Raw genomic sequence first — 12,185 nt, 5'->3', positions numbered from 1 at the left:
GGCACCGCCGCTCCCGAGGGAGCACACCCCGTAGGCGCCGTGTGCGGTGAGTGCTTGGGGGGCTGGTCGGCCTGTCCATTTGGACGGGCTCAGCCCCGGTGACTCTCTAGGGTGTCTGCCCAGACCAATTTCTCCCCCTAATTCCTATCATCCTTCCCGCTCTGAAATGGTCTTGTCAGACCGAATGGGCCTAACCCAACAAAACGAACAAACGTTAAATGGAAAATGCTGTTTTTTAATGTTTTGTGTGATCTTTGATGATTTACAGATTATTTGCTTGTTAAAAAAAGCATGCCAGTGTTCCGCCCGACCATCGGATGATGGAGAGATTCCAGAGGGCGCTGGCCGCTCTGCTGAGGAAACAGATCGGGAAACTGGACCTGGACATGGTGGAGCTGGTGGGTGACCGGGGGGGGGGGGATTTGTCTGAGTTGGTGGTTTCGCTGGCGGCATTGCTCTGGATTGATTGGTTACATAGCTACACTAAATTTGGGAAGAAACTCTAGGGTGAGTAGGGATGTTACTCTGGGAAGAACCAGATAGTCCTGGATCTAGTGGAGAAAACTGGCTGTTTTGTACTGGTAGGGTGGACTGGAGATCTGCTACTTTGTGGCTGAACGAGACGCTGAACTGCCTGAGCCGTTACTAGTCGTGTTCGGTAACCAGAAGACTATTTCTCTTCCGTACAGCCCCGATACTGGCGAGTGGACCCGGCCAATCCTCACCCACCCCACCCAACAACTCCCCCCCCCCCTGACAGCGGAAGGACCAGCGGTCCCGCACCAAACACGGCGAGTCGTGCGGCGTGCAGCTGTACGAGCGGCAGCTGCAGCTGGCCAGACAGCAGCAGCAGCTGCTGCAGCTGCAGCAGCGGCTCTCGGAGGCCGCCGAGGCGCGGGCAGCTGCCGAACAGACGCTGACCGCCGTCCGATAGAGACATGGCGAGATTGGCGATCGTCTGGAGGCCGACAGGGAGAGGGGTGAGAGGGAGGGAGGGGAGGGTCAGAGAGGAAGGGAGGGAGAGTGACAATTAGAGCGGTGGAGACGAATAGATGAATCGATACTTTCCATCCCAAACACTTCGGTTGTACTTTATGTTCTTTATTGTATATTATTTATCATGCTATATTTCCCTAGCGTAGCATAGCTTATTATACCAGTATAACGCCTTTTGGGGCGACTAACGGAGCGAGCGAGAGGGTGGGCCTTGCACGTGCCAAATTGCGAGGGGGTACCTCCAAGGCTCCAACTGACTTGTGCACGGCACCCTACAAACCGGTCTCTAGCGACGTGCCAAATTTGGGCACAATCGGCCCAGCCGTTCTCGAGATCTGGAAGCGGCACCCTGCACGTGCGCACGTGCAAAATGGGTCCAAACTGACTTGTGCACTAGGGTGTCTCGAAAGTGGGGTCAAAAAAATTAATTCACTTCCTATAGCAAAAACCACTTGCATCTAGCCTTATTATGACATGAAATGATGATTAAGAAATTTTCATTTAATGTTAAGAACCAGCGCACCTCGTCTATCGTAACCCTTTCCTGACAATTTCAGGCGTTGCAGTCTCCATAGACTTTCTTCGGTGTTATTTTCACGTAAACCGTATAAATGCGTTCTCGCTTCAGCTTGCGATCTTTCAACCAATCAATACATTTGTTGCATAAACATTTACTAAAACACTTTCCTAGCGCAACATATCCAAAAATTGCTACCTGAGTGATACTCATCCTGCTGACAGTAGGTTATGCTAAAAGCTAATATCCATGTCGCTGACTAGGTAAAATGCAGTAAAAATGCCAACACCTATGATATACGGCGTTTTCTACGTTTCTGTCTTGCTCTTGAGCGCACTCCATTCCATTTTTTTTTTTGTCTGGATAAGTGGGAGGTCGAGCCTTGACTTCGCACGGCTGACATTGATATCGGCCGTCATGGCCGACACGCTTCTGCGACACTATTTTGCACTAGCAGCATTCCTCTGCTTCAGGAATCATCGGAGAACATCGCTTCTCCACGGAAGCTGCGTGCGAGGAAGACTAGCAAATCCAGATTTGCGTTTTTTGGTGGGGCAACTCATGCAGGAGCCAAGCCTACGTACCCCCAAATCCTATTTTCTCATCGGATTTAGGCCACTTATTTTTCGTCACAGCCCTGACACGATGAACATTTTTTAACTAAAAAGGAAAAATATAGAAATGGTAACCCACCCGACCATTGCCTTTATATATCACTTTGTAAACACTTCACATTGCTTTTGTCGACCAGTTAACCCGCTCCGGGTCGGTGCCTGGCGCAACCTTTGCGGGCCGGGAGGTGGTAAAACACCCCCTGTTTAACTCGGCTCCTGGGCCACGCACTGATTGAACTATGTTTCATTATCGTTTGGGGGGGGGGGCAAATAGGCCACTTTACCTTTGAGGGGACATAGCCCAAAATGCCCCCTCCCTGCAGATCCGCCAGTGTAAGAGACCATTGGAGCTGTAGGAAGGTCTGCTAGGTGGACATTCAGGACCAGGATCACGGTCTGGTTACGGGTACTTGGACCGGGCTTTGCCATGGCCACCACCAATGCATACATCGACAGTCGACACCATCACGAGAGTTCAATCCACTGCAGGGGGCCCCAGCCCCTCGAGGTAAAACTCACCAAACCTCCAGGCGGCAGCGGGCGTCGTTCTCGTCCTCGCCAAGTGGCAAGTAGGCTCTGGACACGAGACGGCTCACAATTGTGGCTTGGGTACTATGATTATGGTAAGAGCAGACGAAAGTTATCACTGTGCTGCTGCCGCGGTTGGGCTCGAGGGGCTCGAGTGTCGACTAGGCGTCTGTGGCGCTAGCGTGTCTGGTCCGAGTTCCGACTGAGATTATGGGCTGGTGCCGGACGTGGTTTGCCCAGAGTTTAGCTGCGCTGAAGCGAAGTTCGCATTACAGACGTGACTTTAAAAAGTGTATCGACAACGTCTACACTATGTAAATAAAGTCAATTAACTACCGACCTGAAACTACGCTTAAACTCTTCGCCCACGAACTCTGCCTGAGACTTTCGTGAAAACCACCGTACTATTACTGCCACTAACACCAAGCAAAACCAATGGAGACTGCAACGCCCGAAAAGTAGGTGCAAGCTTTTGGAAATCGCGACTGCGCTTGTTGAAGACAATGGCTCATAATTTTTTTATTGCGATTTTCGAAACCAGCAGACTCGATTGCAAATGTTTTGGACTATAGGCATGTCAACTTTATTTTTCGAGACACCCTATTGTGCACGGCACCCTACTAACCGGTCCCTAACTGTGTACCAAATTTGAGCGCAATCGGTCGAGCCGTTCTCGAGATCTGGAAACGACCCATGCACGTGCGCACGTGCAGCAGAACCTCAACTCTGGCACATGGATATGTAGTGCCTAGTGGGTGCCTACCTACATGCCAACTTTCAGCGCAATCGGCCAAGTAGCTACCGAGATATTGCAACAATTACAAAACGGACACCTCTTTGTTTTGCACGTGGCACGTGCATAAGGGGTCACCCACATGCATCAGGAATAGTCCAATACTTGGCAGAAGGAATGAAGCTACCCTACAAAAATTACCGCGTGTAAATCGGTCAAGTGGTTGCTGAGATATAAGCGTCGCAGAATCGTGACCACGGCCGGCCGGCCGGCCGCTCATACTCAGAAATTTCCGTTAATCTAAGGAAAGACTACGCTCGCTTCGCTCGCTCCGTAACTACATGTTACAATAGGTGAAAAATTACATCGCGACTTGCTGATGATGCATGATATGCAGACCCTAACAAACACACAAGCTACTGTGTTCTGATTCGTCACACCTGTGCTCCGAATCACCGTAATATATTCCCTCCTCGTCACTACCCGCGTCCCTCCGGCGTATTATGTCCATTTTTCTCTGTACCGGTCTGCCTTATTGACTCCAGACATGTCACACAGAGTATGCCCAGCTCGTCGCTGATCGCCCCCTGCCTCTGCGTGACGCCCCCAGAGCGGCAGCTGCGTGCCGACGTGTCTACTCTCGAAAAGAACGACTACCACCTGAAATCGCTGGAGGCGGACGCCGACACAGAGCTGCAGCTGCGACAGAAAATGGCCGAGAGGGCCGAGGCAGAGATGTCTCAACTGGAGCAGGATCAACAGAGACAGGTATGGAAGGGGAGGGAGAGAGAGAGAGAGAGAGAGAGAGAGAGAGAGAGAGAGAGAGAGAGAGAGAGAGAGAGAGAGAGAGAGAGAGAGAGAGAGAGAGAGACCGACGGATACGTGTATTGAGTCCTATAGATAATCGCACATCATACTTCTCATTAGCAGAAAAGCGCCGAGTTGCACCATCGTACAACGTCACGTGAGTAAGTAAGAACTTCACACTCTAACCCATACTACAGTGTTAGTGTTCGAGTAAATACTGTGACACCGGCTCGGTACACGTGTCACCGGTGTACCTACACCACTGTGATGTCCTTAGTGTGTAGATTAGTACGTGGGTCTGATCTTCATATCGGTCTTCTTCAGTGACTCCTGTCTCCTCCACGCCCACCACCGTATTCCAGTGTGGTCCCATTCACCGCCGTCCCGGTACCGTCCGTTCAGGTTGCTCCTCCCGCACCCGTAGTACCACCAGGCCCCCTGACGGTACTGTGCACAGTGTAAGTAAGACGAGTCGTCCTGGTCACGGTCACGGGTAGAGAACTTCTCATTGACGCTATCCACTAGACCATCCCCGGCAGGTCCCGAGTAGTTGGTACAGCTCAGTCTGTACCCATCCAGCTCAGAGGAGACGTTGAACCCTTTGTATATAGCGTATGATCTATTACCGTCAAAGGCCTCGAGATCAACGCGGAGTTCGAACTGTCGGCCCGATGACGTAAGCTGATAAACGTGTTCCAAGCCCCACCAGAATTCTTTGGTAACGTTACCAAAGCCCTCCTTATAGTCGGTCCATCCGAGGTAGAAGTCCTGGTGGGGCTGGATATCGTCTCGTCGTTGGATCACCGTCCAGTTCCCTCCGGCAGTATCCATATCACAGTAGGCCTCGACGGGTGGTTGTGTGTTGTTACCACTGGGCCGAAGGAGGTAGACACCAGATGGAGAGTTGACAGGCAGACCGCTGCAGTCACGGGGAGGATGGTGATGGTTTACCTTAGCAGCTGGGCCATCAATACGCTCCTGTTGGGATGATGTGTTGTTGATGGCTTGGGTCAGCTTGGATCCTAGAAGGTCAACCTGGGAGGTCAGGTTATCCATTCTGACTGAAACCTCACGCTGAGTCGTTTTTTGTTCGTCCAGCTGGTTGTTGAGCTCGCTCAGTTGTGATTGCTGGCTGTCGAGTCTCGCAGTGATTCCAGTCAGTTGACGGGACAGCTCACCCATCTGCTCACCCCGTCGGTTCGTCAACACGTGGGCGGTCGGTGCACTCACCCCGGAGTCGAGCTGAGCCACTCTGTTGTCCAGCGACTCCACCCGAGACCCCAGTCTGCTGACGACTTTGTCCAGCGACTCCACTCGAGACTCGAGTTTGCTGACGACGGGCTGGAGCTCTCGATGAATGGCTCTTGCGATGTAGCCGTACACCTCGTCGGCGGTGGGCAGGGCGGCCGGCTGCTGCTGCTGCGCCGCGGACCGCCCGGCCAGGGCAGTCCAGACGACAAGTATCACCCCGATCACTGTGTGCACTGCCATGCTGGCCTAGCAGGGGGTGCCGGCGGCGTCGGCTGCCGACCTCGGACTGACGGCTCGGAGCTGGCAGGGTGTCTGCAGAGCTCGGTGCGGCTGACCTCTGCCAGAGGCGCCACATCCGGTGACGCGGCCCGGTCCCGTGACCGACTGACTCAGCGACAAACATTGACATTGGCCCTTGACTACTCTGATGCAAGGATGTTATTTCAGTTCACGGTAGCCACATCCAATAACCCGTATATGTGTCGATGGTGGGTGATATCACTAATAGTGACGTGCTAGTGCTAATCATTAGTGATTACGGAGCGAGCGAAGCGAGCGGAGTCTGAATACTGAATTAAGGGAAAATCCTGAGTATGAGCGGCCGGCCGGCCGGCCGGCCGTGGGGACGCTCTTCAAAAGCTAATATCTTAGGAACGGGACATCCGATTGACAAGCGGTCTTCTTTACTGAATGTCACTTGGACGTAAAAGTGCTGTGGTGTGATGGCCACCATGCGTTCTTGCCAACCACCGCACGTGGCGCGTGGTAAAGTTGGACATTTTTTAAGAACCCCAAAATTGCAACCTCAATAACGGCACAACGGTTGGGCCGATTGAATTGAAACTCGGTACACAGTTAGGTCTCCATCAGATAATTCATCTGCATGTGTTAAGGTTGGGGTGCTACAGCACGTGCGCACGTGCAGGGGGCGCTCCCAGATCTCGAGAACGGCTGGGCCGATTGCGCTCAAATTTGGTACACGGTTGGGGACCAGTTAGGGTGCCGTGCAAAAGTCAGTTTGGACCCCGCTTGCACGTGCGCACGTGCAGTGTGCCGCTTCCAGATCTCGAGAACGGCTAGGCCGATTGCGCTGAAATTTGGCACATCGCTAAAGACCGGTTAGTAGGGTGCAGTGTACATTTACAAGTTAGTTGGAGGTACCCCCTCGCAATTTCGCACGTGCAAGGCCCATCCTCTCGCTCGCTCCGTTAGTCGCCCAAAAGGCGTTTTACTGGTGTTTGTATATGCATGTATGTATGTATGTATGAGAGACGTAACCCTTTTCCTCTGACGACAGGATGACCTGATTGCTCGCCTGTCATCGGACGCCGACCGTCTGCGCACGGCCCTCCGTCTGAACCCGGTGCAGACGGGCGTCCAGACGGAGCAGGCCAACCTGCAGCCGGACAGGTGCTGCCAGAGGCGCAGCTCCAACTCGAGACGATCGGTACGTCAGGAGGGGGCGGGGTGGACAGCTGTTCAGGCCCCGGTGGATAAACAATGACTGCTCTGGATTGGAGCGGCTTATGGGGCCGAGAAATCAAGTTTAGAATTTAGGGAGAGCGAGTAGGTGACTGTAGCCTCGTCTGTTCTGCGGAAGAGGTTGTGCCGGTTTTGCTGCTAATTGTGAAGCGTGAGGAATATAATTCATTGAAATAAAATGCTTTGCGTCGTTTTCGTCCTTATCGTGCTGTTACTCAATGGGGTTCAACGATTGCATTCTTTTTTATTCTAAAACATTACCCCGGCCTGTCCATCAATGAAGAGTCGTTGTGGCATTCACCTGTCGATTTTAATCGAAGCACCTGCTGATTTGTCAACCACTAGCTGACGGTGATGGGTCTCTCTCTCTCTCTCTCTCTCTCTCTTCTCTCTCTCTCTCTCTCTCTCTCTCTCTCTCTCTCTCTCCCTCTCTCTCTCTCTCTCTCTCTCTCTCTCTCTCTCTCTCTCTCTCTCTCTCTCTTTTCAGAACTTCTGCAGAGCTCGGTGCGGCTGCCCTCTGCCAGAGGCGCCACATCCGGTGACGCGGCCCGGTCATACCTCTCGCCTCGCACGGAGAGGACGGCGGGGAGAGCGGCGGAGCGGCGGCAGAGTGCGCGGAGAGAGCCGGACAGGGCACCAGGTGACGGAGGGGGGGTACAGGGTGGGGGGAGGGGTGGACATTATACAGGGTGGATGGGACAAGGTGTAGGGAGGGGTGGGGGGGGGAGGTGGGGGGGGGGGGGCAGGGTACAGGGTACGGGGTGGACATTATACATACAGGGTGGGTGGGACAGGGTTTAGGGAGCGGTGGGGCGGAGTGGGGGGGGGGGCAGGGTACAGGGTACGGGGTGGACATTATACATACAGGGTGGGTGGGACAGGGTTTAGGGAGCGGTGGGGCGGAGTGGGGGGGGCAGGGTACAGGGTACGGGGTGGACATTATACATACAGGGTGGGTGGGACAGGGTGTGGGGAGCGGTGGGGCGGAGTGGGGGGGGGCATGGTACAGGGTACGGGGTGGACATTATACATACAGGGTGGGTGGGACAGGGTGTGGGGAGCGGTGGGGCGGAGTGGGGGGGGGGGCAGGGTACAGGGTACGGGGTGGACATTATACATACAGGGTGGGTGGGACAGGGTGTGGGGAGCGGTGGGGCGGAGTGGGGGGGGGGGCAGGGTACAGGGTACGGGGTGGACATTATACATACAGGGTGGGTGGGACAATTTTTTCGATACACTCAAAATTTTGGATTTTATAATTATTTTCCTAAAAAAGTCAGTTTTTGAAAAATTTGGGCGAAATTCCAAAATTTTCAAAAAACCGAGACAGCCATTTGATAGAAAAAGTTGAATCACGTGTAACCTTTTTGTTACGTCTTGATTCCTTTAAAAATGAAGATGTTAGCGGCGTTTGAAATTTTGCCGTTTTTGAGGCGAAAATGGCGAACATGACGTCACTAAAAAGTCAATTTCTCAAAAATTTTCCGACGGATTTCGCTCAAATTTTCAGCGAACGTGTCAAATTGATGTATGATAAGGTACTGAAAGTTTGACGTCGCTGGCGTAACGCGTTTAGAAGTTATTGGCGAAAAACGGGAGGGGGGCAGATTCTGCCCCTCCCCCAGCGGGGCGCGGGTTAACAAACCTCGCGAGCTCCAGTTTAGGTTACCGCAGCCTGGGTAATTGCCTGTAATATGAATACTCGTCGGCGTCAGCAGTTGGCGACTCGCCGTACACAACAGAACTGCACAACGGGGCAGATGAAATCAAACATTTTGATTACGGCTACGTTGATGACAAATCCGGTTAATTTAGTATTGAATGAAGGTATGTATAGCAGAGGCTGGTGCAGAAAAAGCCAAGCAAAACTGGTGGGCACATTATGTTAACACCTTCTACTGCCAATTCAGCGACAAAGAGAAACTAATCGTGACCACTAGTTGCAAACTTGCAACAATACTGAAGAAAAAATGAATACGCATTTCTATTTCAGAATGTCTCGTGATTACAACAATCATCCAACAAAATATTCCCTTCGCAGATGACGGAAAGCTTCCTTTGGCGGTGGAGGTTTCTAAGGATTTTTTTTTTAAAGGATTCATAGCGACGTATGGATAATGTATGGGCATCACAGCGTGACTTGTGTTCGACAAGCTAGGAGATAAATAAAAACAGGACAGCCATTACACGTCACTAGAAAGAAATACGGCCATGGGCTATAACTATAGCGCTAACTAACTCAAACTACAATACCGTGAAAGATGATCTGCAACTCCACATTATCAGAGTAGTTTTTGTTAACCCGCGCACCGTTGGGCTCTGCCGAGCAACGCGCCCTGTTGGGGGGGGGGGCAAATTGCCCCCCCCAACATTTCTTTCAACATTCAACGTTGAGATCTCGAGAACCACGCAACCTAGCGACAAGCGGCAAACGGTGTTGGATAGCCCTATCAGGGAACTACCTTGTGACCCAATTTTATTGACCTAGGTCAAACCGATGACGTCACAGGTCAGGTCAAAGGTCAAATTTTCACCGTTTACAGGCATTTCAAGAAATGCGTTGTAAAATCGAGTAAAATGCATTTCATTGAAAATCATCGATGGGGAAATGCTCTTGAAACACATATTTTGCTATTTGAGGTCACTGATACCAGGTCAGGTCACAGAGGTCAGGTCACTGGGGGTTCACAATATGAAAGTGTCGTGTGATACATGTTTTATGGTCCATTTTACATGACAAATGCGATTATGTGGGTCAGGCAGTCTTTGGGGCCAGCTTAGGTCACGTTTTGGTCAAGGTCAGGTCAAGGTCAGGTCAAATTAGGTCAAATTTCAAAGTTGATATTTTTGCATAAAATGGGTATCGAATCAATGCAGCTCGTCACAGGGAGTTCAATGGTGGTCTCTGTTTTGCGCTACGAGGTCTATAATTGCTAAAAATTGAGTTAAAAAATTGACTTAATCAATTTTAACAGTTTTTTTGTTGCTATAACTTCGCCAAAAAAAAGAGGTGTCGATCTAAAATTTGGTATGTATATCGAAGAGCGCAGGGACTGTCACATATATTCCGTTTTTTTTTTCGAAATTCGAAAATTTTTTGGATTTTTTTTTAGTTTTTCTAAAAAATCATTTTTTTTTTATTTTTGGGGGTCAAAATCCCAAAATTTCGAAAATTTGAGACAGCAGTTTTGTAGCACCATCTTTTCTCTACACAACCACATAAAGAACTTTAAAATTGCTTGTTAACTGTAGAATTGGTGAGCGTTTCAAGATGTCATGTTTTTTGCTCATTTTTGCTCGAACATGACCTCAGTTTGACCTCAATAACTCCTGACCAAAGATGACCTAAGACTTGAAATTTTGTGTGAAGGTGTCAAATTGATGCCCGGGTTTGGCGGCGCCGCCGTTTTCTTGCTATTCAGGAAAAACCACAGGGGGGGGGGGGCAGTAGCGGCGGAACACCTTAAATTAAGGGGGGGGGGGGGCACTGCCGACTTTTGGTCCCATTCTCTCTATGCAACGCCCATAGGGCTAATGTTAAAATGCCAAAATCAAAGAGGGGCACGGTGCCCCGGTGCCCTCCCCGTTCCGCCGCCTATCAAAAGGGGGGGGGGTCAAATTGCCCCCCCCCAACGGGGCGAGGGTTTAAGGATAGGTTCCTGCAAAAAAACATTATTAAGTGCTATTAAAATTTGTTCATGAATATGAACAAATTTTACGTTATAATTTAGTAAGAAAAACGAGCACCACTTTCGCGAATTTATCGTCAGCCTGGATCTAGACAGTTCTCCAGTACTGTTGACAGATCATACCCAAAGAACCTTTATGTTTTTTCATTAGGCCGATTTTCCAAGTCTCTGATGAAACATCCCTGCAATATGCCTGGTTATACTGAACAAATTGAGAGCGTATAATGTTATTCCTGACATTGATTAGCTTAAATGAAACGTCAGATGACGACTACGCAAAATACATCAACTGACACACCTATATCATTCGGCTGTCAACAAGCTGCTATCAGCTTTAAATGGATCATTTCACAGTGAGCTCTTATGAGCTTTTCATAAAGCACAGAGGAGTGGAGGAGGAAACATCGTTACACACATTTCATTTGGTGTCGTGATTTCGAATAAGTCCAACAACATCGAAACAGCATTGTAAACAGCGCGTCATTCAATGACAACGCCATTGAACAAAGACGGTAACTTCCGATAACTTGGTCCAAGTTCCGCTGTTTTCCGGCACTTCAGTCTCATTCCGCCGCTAATACATAGCTGGGGCCCGTCAGTTCAGTATGCCCCTCCCCTCGCAACCCAATCGCTGTAGCCCGGGACCCACGTAAGTATGCCCCTAACACCCCTCCGTTACTCACTCACACACCGCCCCTCACGTGACGTCACCTGACGTCGCCTGACGTCAGCTGGCGTTGCGTGACGTGCATCATCAGCGTAGAGTCGGAACGGATCGCACACACAATGCCTGTTGACACTACCACCACGCGAGGCAGGCAGAACCATGGTGCCTCCAGTGACAGTGTGTGCCCGTGCTGAGGACTGCCCTGCGACGGAGACTACCCGCCGACCTGTATGCGGTCTCACATTGGCGGTCCTTGAATGGGGGCATTGAGAATTACGGGGATGGGGACTTTGGGGAGGCACTCTCTAAAGGTATCTGAAAAAAAACTCGTCGGATTTCGTTTCCATGTGTGTTCATGTACCAAAGAGAGCAAACGTTTCCTATGAAAAGGTGTTCAGTTTTCATGCTTTGCAAGGAATACGGCTGTTTCAGACCAGGCCCTGATGTCCGCTATGGATCCATTACTCATTATTGGCTCTCACAGTTATACAATGATGGTGCTCGGCGCGGCGAGGGTGACACTGCCAGGTCCGTACACCTGTACCGTAGTGAGTGCAGCAAGCCTAGCTCGTATGATGGATGACCTGCCCGCCGCGTTATTATGTAGGTGAGTGTGTGAGACGCTGTGTCATGCACTTTGGTACTTACTAACGATGAGGCTTATCGGATAGCTGGCTTTGAGACTTTGAGCCCAGATAATATTTCAAGAATGTTACAACCTCGAAGTGCAGCAGAGTACGTGTCTGCACGGTTAGATCACAACCTTCCCCGTCCAAAGATACGAGAACACTGCCAATGAACGCATACCACCCAGGGAATAGCGAGTCCCTCGGCGCTCGGGTCGGGTTTTCAGCACCACTCAGCGGGGCGATCGAACGCTGATCCCGCTGATCTGCCGCGA

At 50.8% G+C, this 12,185-nt stretch overlaps 2 protein-coding genes across 2 annotated transcripts; both read left to right on the top strand.

The window, feature by feature from the left end:
• The first annotated feature begins 301 nt into the window (after positions 1 to 301).
• LOC122373059 (coiled-coil domain-containing protein 40-like) lies at positions 302 to 974 on the top strand. The gene is made up of 2 exons (XM_043350801.1): positions 302 to 398; positions 761 to 974. The coding sequence occupies exons 1-2, from the start codon at positions 318 to 320 to the stop codon at positions 932 to 934; spliced, it is 255 nt and encodes an 84-aa protein (XP_043206736.1). The 5' UTR covers positions 302 to 317; the 3' UTR covers positions 935 to 974.
• A 2,706-nt stretch (positions 975 to 3,680) lies between these two features.
• LOC122373058 lies at positions 3,681 to 7,137 on the top strand. The gene is made up of 2 exons (XM_043350800.1): positions 3,681 to 4,156; positions 6,744 to 7,137. The coding sequence occupies exons 1-2, from the start codon at positions 3,950 to 3,952 to the stop codon at positions 6,948 to 6,950; spliced, it is 414 nt and encodes a 137-aa protein (XP_043206735.1). The 5' UTR covers positions 3,681 to 3,949; the 3' UTR covers positions 6,951 to 7,137.
• The last annotated feature ends 5,048 nt before the right edge of the window (positions 7,138 to 12,185 follow it).

This window comes from Amphibalanus amphitrite, unplaced genomic scaffold (genome assembly GCF_019059575.1).
Source record: "Amphibalanus amphitrite isolate SeventyFive unplaced genomic scaffold, NRLGWU_Aamphi_draft 001438F_arrow, whole genome shotgun sequence".
Lineage (NCBI taxonomy): Eukaryota > Metazoa > Arthropoda > Thecostraca > Balanomorpha > Balanidae > Amphibalanus > Amphibalanus amphitrite.
The sequence above is the reverse complement of the archived record's forward strand: the minus strand, read 5'-3'. Positions and strand labels throughout refer to the sequence as shown.